Raw genomic sequence first — 15,312 nt, 5'->3', positions numbered from 1 at the left:
GTCTCATATCAGCCATTTGTCATGACACACAGGTGAAGTCAAAAAAAAAAAAAGAGCAAAAGACAGCCCAAGCATCAAGTGGCTTCCCAAGCCTTGAATTAAATCAGTGCCAAGTTGTTTAAATGAATGATGAGTTCAATACAGAGAAACGCCGGCATATTTATGATGATAGAATTTTAGAATAAAAGTAAATGAATACAGAGATGGTACAAACCTATTCAGATCATATTTATTGTTTGACTATAAGGAAGCATTTACACAGGATAAATATTCATTATTTAAGAAGACAGATGTATGGATCTTTTCTGTGTATATCAAATATTATTGAAGACTGTTTATCTTAATACTACAAAAAACATAGTCAACTAGTTATCAGATTTTCATTTATTTCTGGTTATTAAGAAAGAATGTAGGGGCATCATCGGCCATTATTCTGATTAGAAAACTTCCCTGTTTCCACACTACACTGCAGTACTTAGGAATTATATATTAAAGACTGTTATTCTGTTATTAAAGGAGAGAAGCCCTGCAGTAAATATGATAAACTTTTATTTAGTTTGTATTGTGTATCAAAACTAAAATGTATAGGAGAACAAAATAAATAAAATGTTCACATTTTATCACACTGATCACAGCTGGTGAGGTCATACCAGTACCCAGCTCACAACGTGCACATCCTGAACAAACCGTTTTAACCTAAAAATATGCTTCTTTGCTTTAACACGTTATGATTTTTCTTCTTGTTTAGAGTCATTAAAGATTATTTTTGGTGAAACAACATGACATACGTGGTCATGGGTATATTTTGAAGGGAACGCGCATCCAGGACAATCTAGTGTGTCCATTTAATTTTCCACTCTATGGTTTGAAAGGCAAAGGGCCCCATGTTGGAGCATGTTAATCAGATAGGGCCACCCATGGAGTCTTCAACCTGGTGGCGTGACCATTCATCAGTTGTTTTGAAGGGCTCTTAATGGGTGAGGGGCTTTGTAACAAGGCAACATTACAGCGCTAATGTGGAATGTTAAATGGGAGTTTGTGTACGTATGAGACGAGGTTACACTGTATATGTGTGTGCATGCACATGTCACAATGTAAGAGTACTTTAAAAAAAAAAAATGCTTGTATTTGTGTGTAAGTGCATAGCAGAGATGATGATATCAGCTGTACTGTCTGACCACGGTGAGGGCACCGAGGTCAAAAACATCCCAACAGTAGGCTGAAAGACAGTTGGCATGTGTGCTATAATGAAAATTATATTAATGTTTGTGTATGATAAAAAAGACTTATGTTTAATGTCTTCACCCTCTCACTATTTGCAGTGGTGTTCAAATGCACAGTGCATTTTGGGCGAGCAGTTGGCGGAATCAGAGCAGAGTAGCACTATAGGAGCGGCACTCATAAAATTATAAACAAATTAAAATGCTGGCTTGCTATTGGTTAACTTTTACAATGGAAAAAATTCATTATTTCATTATATGTAGCAAAAATGTAATGATTTTACCCAGGACTTTATTTTCATGTGTGTACATGTTGTGAAACACAGTGGTGCACCTGTTAGCTGCTGTATTTCTGTGGTGACCTAGTGTTATTTACTAGCCATGTGGACCATTGGAAGGAGACGTATGGAGAATGTGTCTTATGCAATCTGCCTTTTAAGGGTAGGTCAATTACACGGCACACTTATTTCCATTGTATTTTGCCATTTTATTTAGTAAAGGTACACCAATATATGAAGGCTGATCAATCAAGTACTGTAGAAGGAGTCATTAAAAAAAATATATTGCATATATTAGATCTGTGCAACAGAGCAAATGTATTTTTCAACACAGTCTCCTCTTACACGGACACACTGGCCAAGCAGTTGTGGAGCATACAAATCGCTTCGTCAGTGATATCCTGTGTGGAGGAGAGTCCAGGCTCTCTCTTCCAAGTTTGAATTGAGCAGCCCACTTCTTCACCGCGTAGTCATGGTCCTTAAGACCGAGGTAGTGCTTGACTGCACAGAAGGTAATCTTTTCAGACAGCGCTGAGTCAAACTGCAAGTGCACATAATTAGCGCCGTATAACTCAACTCTTTCTACCTTAAGCCAAAAACATATCAATCATCCAGCACAAATCGAAGCGAACCTAAAACCTCACAACCGCCTTTTGCTTGTCTTTCCACTTTTATATTTTTCAAACAGCTGACGTGTGATCATGCCCATTCCCACTGTTGCATTAACGCTAGAAAGAGCAAATAAATATGAACAAGTGATTCTTACAAGCTAAATAGTTAGGTAGCCTATATTAACAGCCTTTCCTTTACTCTGGTGAGTCACTTTATTACTTGAAAACAGTCTCTGTTCCATCTGCTGTAAAGCCACAGTAACGCACAGCAAACAAGGATAACAAGCCGCCGAAAAGTCAGACATCACATACAACTTTTGCATTCACTAATAACTCACTCAGGACCATCTGTTACTGCTAGTTTACCAATATGTGTATGCAAAACACTGGAATAACTAAGAACAATATCAGCATCTTTTTAAAGAGTCTGACCATAGAAAGCCCTGGAGATTTACATTTTAAATACCAATACAAGTAGACATATCGCTGAAGATTTTCATGCTCCCAGAAACAAATGAGTTTAACTTTAAGAATCCCAATATATATGTGGATCATTGCCAGATCCATTTGTGTGATTTTATAAAATCTGTGTTAAACTGGTCACATAGATATTATTGGACCCTTCCTACTGGCTAAAGGCGAGCTGGAAGTCCTCCATGCTAACTAGTAAAAATAGCATTTAGATTTTTGCTGCGCACACATCACAGTTATATCCGTTGGTCAATTTCAAACCATACTGCAAACAACTCTGCTCTTCAGTTTTTTGGTTGCTTGTTTTCCCATGATTGATTTTTTTTAGTATTCATTTTGTCATATGGAGTTTGAATGAATTCACAGTCAAGAGGAAAACTCTTTAGGGGTTCCCCAAAACTGTCAGTGCAACCTGACAGAAAGAGTACTAAGTTTATAAAGGATTACTGTATGTGAATTACCATGACTGTCACAAACACGCCTACCTACAGTTTGTGCAAAATGCATTCTTTCTGATCACACCCTATTTCCATGTGCACCACAAACAAGAGGCTTTTAAGCTTCTACCGAGGTGACACTGTTACAGCATTACTCCACGTTTTACTTACTTCCACATGCAATCTGAATAAAAGGTTCATGCCATGTATACATTGCTAAATTGCTTTCAACGATTGCCTCTCTAAAACTGCAACATACCCTGATTACCTGTTCTCTGCTAACTCTAAAACACAAAACCACAACCAAAGACGCACACTCAGAAATAACCACAAATGGTTTGAGACTAAAATACATTTGTTTCGTTTGTTTGTACAGTCTGTGCTGGCTGCGTTCATGCATAAGATGTTTTGACAGCCACAAGAGCAAACAGATCTTGTCCTACATAATCCGCATGGGAGGGGGACATGTTCCCCAGGTCCTGACCCCAACTCACACTTTCACAATCTTCAAGGTCAGTGAATAAGAACAGAAACATTTAGTGCCTACAGTTTACCGCTGTCACAACAAGCACAATACCAACAGGAATATAGTACACGGAATACGTCATATCTTAATTTAAATAGGGTTTAAATAGACAAAGGCAGAATTCAACAATGGCCTGAGAGTGTAGGAGGTGAAAAGAAGAAGATTCTGCTGGGGCAACTGACTTGACAATTTTGTTGACCTCTACATGTTTTTGCCACTTACATCAAGGCCTTGTTGGAGAAAGATGTTAAATGCACATTGTCCTGCTAGAGCCAGAGCACCTGCTGTGCTGTAGCACAAACTGACAAAAACAATGGAGATATACAAAGGAAAGGCTGCCTGTTTTGTGCTCCTAATTAATGCTAATAGATATTCTTCCTTCACATATGTGGAACGATACACTAGAGCCATTTGGCAAAATTGCATTTATCCTTCCAAATTTTTATTGATGTCATACATCAGGAACAAACAGGATTGTTTTCTAACAGGTTTGTATCTCAACAAATCTAAGCCTTGCAAGCAAGAAAGCAAAAGGAAGAAAAAAAAGTGACTCTACAGTGCTTCAGACAGATCCAGTTACAACTTGTGTTTTGTCTGACTGGCTGACTGAACCAAAGATGCGTGTAATAGCAAATTAAAGTTAGCTACTGTTGTAGATAATTACATGATTGATGGATGGCTGTTTAAAAAAAAAAAAAAAAGAGGTTCCCTGCCATCTTTCAATACCAACTCAACAACTCTGCATTCTCTAAGACTAATAAATGAAACACAAAATACTGATTACTCTGAATTATTGTATTACTATTATTGTTATTGTTTACACGTCTCAGCAAACAAAGTAACAAAATTAACCCTTGCCTCATTTCACCCTCCCTTGGTTTTAGATTTCACAAGTGACTGCTGTTAAAAACAAGAAAGACCTTTACACATCCATACAATCCTGGCAATCCCCTAATTACTGGGCATTATAGGGACGTAAGTAGGTTATTAGCCCAGTGAGAGTAATAATGAGAGTCCAACGATGCCAGTTAAACTGACACATGGGAGCAGCAAAATTAGAATAAAAAGTCAATATTTAACTAAAGAAAGGTGATATATTTTAGAACATTTACACATGACAAGACTTGCAGACGCCCTGCTTACAGCCGTTAATATTATTACGCCTTCACCCTTGCTCTTTAATACATCTTGTCCTCAGCTGAACTTTTACCCAGTCATGTCCTCCTGCAAGGTAAGGGTAGTTCTAGGCTCATTCCAAAGAGATTTCACGCTGTAAGCCCTTCTGCATTTCAGAAACAGGACCCCACAGCTAAAAACCTGTGCAACATTATTTACAGTATGTTGGACAATCTAATATGTACATCTAAAACCCTTAAAAGACCTATGTTACCTTATTTCAACTTGGTGTCTCTGTGAAATGTCACCCAGTTTCTGTCTTCTGATCTTTGTTCTCTGTCATTTTGTTCTCTCGCTTTATCAACTCTTCACATCCTCACAGCAGTGCACAAGAAGACAAATGTACATACTCAAGAACACCTTGTTTTACTGGGCAGTGAAGCAGAAAGCTCAGAATTTCTCTCAGTTCCTCTGTCACAAGAAGCAGTGTAGACGTGTCTTCCTTTTCAAACCACAATAAAAGGGAACCTATCAGTGCTAGAAATAAAAACATGTTGTGTTTCTCTCAACTCATATTCCACAACATATGTGGTCCTCTCATAGAGTGAAACTTGTGAACCAATGGTTGATAATTTAGCTGAAGAAACAAAACCGTAAACCTCTCTTCCTCCAAGACTCCTACAAATATAACAAAATAATAAATATAGTTGTTAAGTTCTCATTGTGACCAGGGTTGGGTTCTGACAGACCATTCTATTTTGCTCCCAGTCATAATAAATCATGGCATTATGGGAAGGAGGCAGTTTCTCATAATCTGAAGTCAGTGATACCAAGATCCACAACTTTCAGAGGTACCCTCTCTGCAGAGAACATGTTTGGCAAATTTCCAACTACATTGTCTAAACAGAGGAGAGAGTTGGCGCCTCATGATGATAAGGACAAGACAAGAGTCTTACTGACCTCAAACCCAGAAGAAAGTCTGCTTAAACATGGAAAGTCAACTAACATACCTAAATTCAATGACCAAGTTGTTGTCATATGTGAAAGTGAACTGAAAATTATGGCTTTGAAATTTTAGTCTTCAAAATCACAGCAATAAGTGCAAATGGGAGGGACACAGTGAAAACTTAAATGTAGCATAAATCCACCTATCCAATACTTATCATTCGCAATGGACATAGGGGTTGAAAATAACTGCTGGCTGGTTATCTTTCAATAAAAAAGTGGCCCAGAATTTGACCAATATGTCGACGATCATGAGCATAAAAGGGTTCTGATCTTCCCAACTTTGTCATTGATGTTAATCTAACTATGTTACCGTTATGATTTAAATGACCGGCCTTTGTGATCTCTGCCTCTCCAATGGCTATTTGAAGCCATTTAGCTTCGTTATAACAATCTCATCATTCTTAAAGCTTATATTGCCATGTCAGTGTCCATTACTGTGCCTGGTAAGTCATAATTAGTTGACTACCTAAGCTTGTTCGGCACAGAGGGAGGTCTATAATGAGGACAGTCATCAGAGAGCTGTCCCCAGTTGACCTGCTACCATGTACCTATGTTTCTTCATTCTCTCAAACACACATGTTGCGTATGAAGACATAAGGTGGCGCATGCTTCTGTAATGAGAAAATGTCTTCAGGGCATGACAAATTTGAGTCAGCAAAACCCAACAAATACGGCAAAAACTATTGCCTCATTTGACAATTGTTAGTGTGTGTCATCGCAAGAAGAGCTGGACCATTTCCTTGACAAATAAAAGCTATGGCGTGATATTTGTTTTCACTCAAGCTTGAAATTTTATAAGAGGACGCATTCTTCTAAAGAAAAGCAGAGTGTGCCTTTTTTTCCCCCCAATGTACCCTTTCATTGCCTCCAGCGACTACAACGCCAAATTTCATACAAATGGAAAAGTACAACTTCTGATTGCAATGTAATTTGATTTGACATGTACAATTGTTCCACAAATTCAAGTCATGCAGAGCTCTTAAATGCCAATGCTTCTGAGAAACTGTCCTGATAAGACCTGGCTGTTATGGCAGTCTTCACTGTCATGAAACTAAATCCTTTTTAATCACATTCACTCAACAAATAAAAGCCAAGCATGCTGCTAATCTTTGAACACCTCACACTTCTTCTGCTGTGTCCTGGGCTGACATTGGCTAATCATCTTGTCAAACATCAGCCAATAATTAAACCTTCCATCCCTTTATTCATTTATCAAACAACATGCTGATCCCCTAAATGTCCAGAAATGCACCAACATCAAGCCAACATATAGGTTGTATTTTTAACAAGCTGCTGTTCCGAGTTTACTTTAAAAGACATACACATGTTTGAATAACTCTGACTCTTGTTGACATAGAGCTGAACCTCTGATAAGACAAGCTGAACACATCAATAGCCTGACCTCAATCTCTGAGCTCAACAAGTAACACTAGAAAACAGAGAAATGAAACATGAGGAGTTGTCCTCTACAGTATGACCTTGCAACGTGCATACATGAGACATTGTGCACAGACACAGTAACAGTTCAGAGAAGAGAAAGATGGAGAAATCTATTATTAGACGGGTGATCACATCCTCAGATAACCTTTTTAACTCTTATTCTGTCTGTCTGCCCTTGTGAGTCACAGTAGGGTGACAGTATTTTAGCCCTGGTGACTGTCACAGTTCTTAGGACAGATAAATTACCATTCCCGCCACCACAAGTTAAAGCATCTTAAAATGATGTCATATTTATACCTTCCCAAAAAATCCACTGGTAGCTAAATAACTGTTAATCTTTAAAAACATTTCTTAATAAAAAATTATGAACTAAAAGAGACCTATAGTGTAATATTTTGATCTAATTAGGGATACATTGAAGTGAAAATGGATTCATACATTTTGCGGCGTAAGCGCTTTCCTCAATTGTTAAGGTCTGTGAATCAGACCTTGATGCTTTAATTTGCAGTACCATGAAATATTTTTCAGAATTGTTTTCTGCCCCTCTGTGCTCTGTTCATTTCACTCAATTAACTTAAAGACACAACTTTCCATGTTTTGCTGAGAACAACATTTCAGCTCGATAACATCCTTAGAGAACACCAGCTCCTTGAAATAAACAAAACCTATTATGAGAGGGAGGGAGGAAGGATGTTGGTTGCTAAACAACATTTCCCAGCATGCCATCATAACACTATAATGAGACTGCAGGGAGCTGTTGCTCCAATGTAGGCAACACAGGTCACTTTAACTTCCAGGCCAAAACACCCAAAGGAAAGGCTGCGTCAAGAGAGACTGCAGCTTTTAGATGTACTTGTTCAGGTCAGTTATGAAAGCTAAGGGTGTCAAACATTTTATAGGATTAGGACCTTTGTGTCATAATAATCCATTATAATCCTGATTAAAGTTTTTTGTGCACAGGAAGTGCATATTAATACACTGACTGTCACAACCCATTTAATTAAGCAAATAGGTACGAGCCTCCTATTGGATAATTACTGCATGGGCAATTATCTTTCATCTGGCAACAAGTTATTTAATCCCAACCGATGCAATGAGTAGCTTCTCACTTCTTAAACAACCATGTGGAAAGACACATCCCGTGGTCGTGGAAAAGATGTTAGTCTGTCTGAGAAGGGTCAAATCATTGGCATGCGACAAGCAGAGAAAACATCTAAGGAGATTGAAGAAACTACTAAAATTGGGTTAAGAACTGTCCAACGCATTATTAAAACCTGGAAGGATAGTGGGGAACCATCGTCTTAGAGGAAGAAATGTGGTCAGAAAAAAAATCGTGATTCATCGTGATCAGCAATCACTTAAACGCTTGGTGAAATCACATCAAAGAAAAACAACAGTAGAACTCAGGGCTATGTTTAATAGTGAAAGTAAAAGATTTCCACACGTGCAATGCCAAGGGAACTCAAGGGACTGGGACTGAACAGCTGTGTAGCCTTAAGAAAACCACTAATCAGTGTGGCTAACCAGAAAAAAGACTTCAATTTGCTAGGGAGCATAAAGATTGGACTCTGGAGCAATGGAAGAAGGTCATGTGGTCTGATGAGTCCAGATTTACCCTGTTCCAGAGTGATGGGTGCATCAGGGTAAGAAGAGAGGCAGATGAAGTGATGCACCCATCATGCCTAGTGTCTACTGTACAAGCCTGTGGGGGCAGTGCTATGATCTGGGGTTGCTGCAGTTGCTCAGGTCTAGGTTCAGCAACATTATATGTCCAAAGAATGAGGTCAGCTGACTACCTGAATATACTGATATTCCATCAGTGGATTTTTTCTTCCCTGATGGCACGGGCATATTCCAAGATGACAATGGTTCAAACAGCATGAAGGTTTTTTTTTTTGCCTTGGCAGTGTACTATAAGTATAGTTAATTTGTGAATTGATTTTCAAGTGCATGACAGATTTTACATTACCTGTGTAAGCATAGTGTGAATTATTGCTTTGGCATAGTAGACATACACAATACCTCCCAGCTCCAAATTTCCCCAAAGTAACACTTCCTTGTTATCACATTACCTGATAGCTCTCAAAGCTAGTTTGTTCAGTGCTGGGTGTCATGTTGCCAGGTGGTACTGGAGCCCTCCTCTTCTTGGATTCAGCCCTGGGAGACATCCTGGAAATAGTCATGACTGATTGAGACTGGCCCAAGGTACTGGTCCGGTCCTCTATGCTGGAGATCCCAGACACTGTGGACATAGCCTGTGGGTAGACAGAATATATATTTAAGGTATAAAAGCTTTGAGTACATTGTGCTATTGGTTTCAAGTGAATCCCAAAACACCAAAGTGATTTAGGAAAACTCAAAAAACATGAAAAACAGCACAAGGTGTTGACGTGACCTCCAAATTCACTAGATCCCAAACTGATCATGTATGTGTGAGATGCACTGGAACAAGCCTGGCCTAAAGAGGCCCCTCCCCTCAACCCATAGGACCCAAAGGGATGTGAGGGAGGTGGGTGACAGGAGAGACCTGGCTAAACTGCTGAACAATGATTCCATCTCCTGCAGGGCGACCTGATAGCACTGAGGAGCAGCTTCAGTGACAGACTGCTTCACCCTCGCTGTGTGAAGGAAAGATTCAAAACTTCTTTCTTTCCTTCCTGCTTCTGTTAGGCTCCACAACGAACACTCATAATATGTGAAATATTATTACACCTCAAGGTTTAATACTTTTAGTATTTACTATGTACTGTGTACAACTTCATAACCCAGTTACACCTGGTCTATCTGTGCCCTATCTGACAATCATCTGCGCAATTCAAAACCCTGTATAGTCCATTGTACTTTTTGTATATATGCCAGTACTTGTATGCTGTTGTAAACTAATTTCCCCATTGTGGGACAAATAAAGGTTTTCTTAATCTTAATCAAAGGCCCTCACTAACAACACTCTGTAGCCAGACACCACAGGACACCCTCAGAAGGCCCATGTCCATTCTCTGAAGAGTTTTGGAGGCACAAGGGAGACCTACACAATATTAGGAAGGTGTTCATAATGTTGATCAGTGTAGGTGAAGCTTAATTTGAAGAGATGCAGACCTTGCTTTCTACCAAGCAAAATCACTGGCAGGGTTCAAACAATTTGGATTAAGTTCAAGCTAAAAAAGTTAAAAGTTAAAAACACTTGCATATACAGTACTACACACACACACACACAATGGATGGGCAGATTTCTGAAGATACAGTCCATTTTGCAGTCATGACAATTATCGCAACATTTACTTGATCAAGCTGAATGTGTAACCACATTTTCAAAGGCTGGCTGCTCCGGACTAAAGCACTGAAACGAAAAATGTTTTTGATATCTGATCAAAGAGAGCCCAAAGTGGTCCTGAAAATCTGAACCTTCCCGTGGCTCAGCTTGGTACAGAGCCTTGGCACAACAGGGGAACCGAACCACAGCTCACACCCCCATGATCGAAGAAAAGAAACATGTTTTAAAACAGATTAATTGATGAGTTCAGACAATGCCTAGACACGAGAAAAAAGCAGGCCAAAAAGGAACATAAAGTTCAGGTCTTTAGAATTTCCGTAGTTGGAACATATCACAGTGGGGAGGGATGGGAACAGTACATTGCTTTCAAAAAGAAAAAAACAAAAAAGCCCTGCAGAGAGAAGTCTAGACTGCCTGCAGTTTTTTGAAATATGTTTTGACCGTTGATAATTTCAATATTACAACATGCAAAACGTATTTTAGAGGGGGAAACTTGCTGCCCTCCACTACACTTTAAGAGACATAAAAAGTAAGAGAGCAATGGATGGCCAGAATATGTTCGTAATTGTTTTTGTTTTTAACTTTTGAGAATGGAGACAATATCTGCTTTGACTATACTACATCATTCACACATATCTCACAACAAAGCATTAGCGAAAATACAAAATAAGATAAATATAATGAATAGAGACAGTCTTCTTACTTGTTTTAAGGATTTTAGATCTCCATATTAGCCAAAACAAAGTATGCATGTGATTCATGGAAGCACATTAACAGAGTATTTTAAACTGCAGGTGTTAAAAGGACGATACAAAATATTTAGTACAAATCAGTTCTGTGATGTTTTTAAACAGTTGTTTACTGTGCTATGTGACTGACACATTCATAGACTGACAGGAGGAAGAGGAGGGAAAGGAGGGTGAGGGGCAGACGGCAGACAGAGACTGACAGAACAAAAAAGAGGACTGATGTGATTTCCATCCGGAATCCTCAACAAAAATATAATTTTCAAAGTGGAAAATTCACATGAACTCTGTCTGACTTTTTCACCTGCTCTCTTCTACTTTTTCACACCGGTAAACAATCTGGAATCTGTCATAACAGCGCGAGAGGAAAATAGAACAAGATGTACTCGAGCACTTGAGGGGGAACCCAGGCTCACAATGCATTCATAATTACAAAGTGAATAACATAAAAGGAACCTCTGCATAAGTACGATCATGGCTTACATACTGCATCTCCAGGGAAAGCCTTTCAGTGCACGGATGTCTTATTCCACTACAAACCACGCATGCAAATTATATATATCACACAACCAACAAATAACATGCCTATCAAACATGTCACAGTGGAAGTCTTACTTTAGCATGGAGGAGAATCCTCCTGCATAAAAGAGTGATGGATCTCAATTCTGTTTTTAATGCCAAAAACAACTTTGAAAACTTTTTTATAGTAAGCAGAATTGTGTAGAAGAATCAGTTGGAGGTAATTATGGAACTATGATATTAATTAGGTAGAGTGTTGGAGTTAAGGCAATTTGAACATTTTCAGAGGAATGGCAATTTTCAAATACTGGCTCTGGTCTCAACTAATTTATCTCTGAAATCCCCACATTTAGTAATAAAAGCTTCTAAGCAAGAGCAGGGAGTGGAGGAGATGACAGAGTTTAACTCAGTAAAAAGTGCCCTGGGATTATGACACTTTCTGGTGTCAAGATCAAAGTAGTAATGTGCTCTAACGTTTTTGACAGCCAGCTGGTTCTTACCCCAGCTTAGAAATTGAAATGAGATGTGCAGTTTATCCTGCTTCCATTTCCACCTTTCTGCACACTCTAAACCAAGGTGGGTGTTGGGGTTACAAGTGGAACTAAAATAACAACCACGCTGAAAACGGTTACTACTGATAAATACTAATGAATATCGGCGTTGATAAATGTTTTTTAATCTATCTTGTTTTAAGTACTGTGGCAGTGCGGATTCTGTTTTTTTGTACCAGAAACAGCCCAGTGCTCTCTGACCATGTTAGTGTGTTAAGACCACAAACGCACACACAGACTGACACACACAGTAGTTTAGCCCCTAATGAACAATTAGAGATAAGAGGCTGGGCTTTTAGTACTAATGTAGCCAAGGTAGGGTAATCTGATGCCTTCAAGCTGATAGGACTGTGTGTCTGTGTGTGCGCATGTGTTTTCTTGTGTGTGCAAATGCATGTGTGTGGTCTGATAACAGTCCCTGGCTGAGAAAACAATCATATCAGAGAGAAAAAGCCCAGCTGCATTAAAGCCTGCTGGAAACAGGGATATAGCTGTGACCTAACTGTTCTAGATACATCTTAATGATATAAAAATATTCTGAAACTTTACGTAAAACATAATGCCCTGCGTTGTTACGATAATAGTTCTTAAATTTAAATCACGTCCTGTTGCCTAGGGATTCACTAAAAAAGGATGACAGCTTAGACATGGATGAAGAAGATGATAATGTTGACAAAGCTCAGTGTTGGAGAAAGGACAGAGAACAAAGAGCCAGGAGGGTGGAGTCGGACCAGAAGCTTTGAGCTTAGTGGAACAGTGAAGTGAACCAGAGGGAGCCAGGCACTGTTTCTCAAGCTAATAGAATCAAATGCCAAATTGATTAAGTTATGGCTATAACAGGTAGAGAGCTGCTTAATGCAGCATCTAAATGTGCGTCTGGCCTACACTGAAATGGTTGCAGGGTGTACTCTCATGGAGTACAACCCTCTACATTAAGTTGTCATTGTTGATCAGAACCAAAATAAATAAATAAATAAATACACTTTTAAAGCTATATTAATATTTGTAACAATTAGGAAATTCTGGGCAGAGGCATATGTTTAAATTAAAAACTGGCTCACTGTTACTAGTGTCCTATTTACTTTTATTGTTATAAATTACCTCTTTTGGACCAGGAAAAAAAATCTTTATTATAGAACAATACCTGGATTATCTAAATTTAAATTAGCATGAATCAGTCATACAAATCTATGAGGCAACTTTATAACCTTTTTAGAGAAATTAACAGTAAGGGATTAGAAAAGACATAGCAATTATTAAATACAAACATAACAAGGGTTGTCCAAGTCAGCATACAATCACCACAACAACCAAAATTGCCACACACAACAGATAAACATCGGCCACTGCCATCAGTGAATCTTATTTGCCGGTAGGCTTTTAGCAGGTCACATATAGACAAGATATTGATGCGTTCCTACTATTTACGAATGATTTGTTCAGCTCCCCCAAATCAGCCCCACCCCGTTTGTTGGGAACTTCCTCAAAGCTAGTCATCAACAGTCACATAAGATGCTGTGTCTGGAACATTCTGTGTCCTTGATTGGCCAAGAACACAGACTGTACACTCAGTCATTTACTTTGACTATAAGTGCTATATACACACCACCACATAAAACTATTTCTTCTTGTCCTTCTAGTATGACCATACACCTACTTGCCAGTTTATTATTAGATACACTAGCAAATATGAAGCTACCATTTAGTCCTGCACTAACTCTTTGCTTCATGAAGGTTATGGTATTCGGCACTTGTTTCAAAGAGCTGTTGATTCAACTTCAATTTGAAATCTGTGGTTTGTAGTACAGTGTTGGACTAACACACGTTCCTTCTAAATGATCATACAGTTGAATTATCACCTTTCTTAACATTATAACAGTCATGAAGAGAATTTAGTGCAGGACTCCTATACTATCAGAAGATATTCGTTTTCACTAGTGTACTTAGTGTTTTGGCAACTGAGTTTGTCTGATAAAGTAAAGGTAATGTGGGGTAGAACTCCCAAGGAACATTGTTAGTAGTCCTCCTTGGGCCTGTGATGACTAGCCTGCCGACTAATTCTTCTGGAAGCAGTTGCTGCCCTCTGGAGGAGATCAGCACACACTACCACAACTCAACAACAACAGACGGGACAGGAGCAACAGTGACCTATACTCTGAAGAATTCCCTCATATTTCAGACTTACATATTGCACATAAAGTTAACTGATAAACTTTCACCGTATCAATATCGTTCACACAGATGAATACTTGGACACAGAAATATAAAAAAATTTTGTGTATTGGTATGTACTGATAAACTTTGCTGACCAGCCAAGTCAGACTGAATTTCTTATCAGACAGGTAACAGACATTACAACAGGTTCACCAGAATCATGTTGACTGTTCAGCAGTAGTAGAGTCTATCACAAGTTCAAACTAGTGTGTGTATTCAGTGCTGTTGGTATTGGCTTGTACTATATTTTACGCATTTTATTATTCTGTGTTATTCTGTGTATTACATGATTCGAATCTTCACTGATTAGTTAAAATTAGATCACTTCACATCTTGACATTGTGAGATGTGTTAGTCATACTTACACTGGACTGTGTGCCTGTATTTTGGATTATATTATCATCACTGACATCCATGTCCAAAGACGTTGTCTCTATCTGCAAATGGAAGGCACAGCTAACATGCAGCATTCAACTGTTCATCCATGCATTTAGTTTGACTCAGTGTGAACAGCATGCACAGCTCAAGGTTAGTTTGCGAGATATTCTAATCTCATATTTTGCTTGCCTAAATGTGCAGAACTTTGTAGACAATTACAATTACAATACAAACTTCAACAGTTTGATGAGAACACAATTCTTGTACAAATGTGGTATACTGCAAACAGCCATAACAACCTGGAGTCTTACCGTGGATTTCCTCTTGCTGAACGGTAAGATACCAAGTAGTCCTTTCTTCCCTTTTCTCCCCAAACTAGTAGTGCTGGACTGAATGGAGTCTACAAAAAGAGCAGCAGGAGGTGGTCATTTGGACTGGATATGGTCAGAACCACACATTAAAAGGAAAGGGATAAGCAGACTCATAATGAAAAGAGACACATTACCATGCATAGATTATTTTAGCA

The 15,312-nt window shown here is 38.7% G+C and overlaps 1 protein-coding gene across 1 annotated transcript in view; it reads right to left on the bottom strand.

Annotated features, from left to right (window-relative positions):
- cobl (cordon-bleu WH2 repeat protein) overlaps positions 1–15,312 on the bottom strand; it is a 51,383-nt gene that overhangs the window by 17,198 nt on the left and 18,873 nt on the right. Inside the window, exons 5-7 of the mRNA XM_084557308.1 lie at positions 15,098–15,186; positions 14,774–14,845; positions 9,180–9,362 (exon numbers count right to left, since the gene is read on the bottom strand). Of these exons, the coding sequence (XP_084413434.1) occupies positions 9,180–9,362; positions 14,774–14,845; positions 15,098–15,186 (344 nt within the window). The remainder of the gene's footprint in view (positions 1–9,179; positions 9,363–14,773; positions 14,846–15,097; positions 15,187–15,312) is intronic.

Source organism: Chelon labrosus (genome assembly GCF_963514085.1).
Source record: "Chelon labrosus genome assembly, chromosome: 12".
In the NCBI taxonomy this organism is placed as follows: Eukaryota; Metazoa; Chordata; class Actinopteri; order Mugiliformes; family Mugilidae; genus Chelon; species Chelon labrosus.
This window is presented reverse-complemented; position numbering and strand designations above follow the sequence as displayed.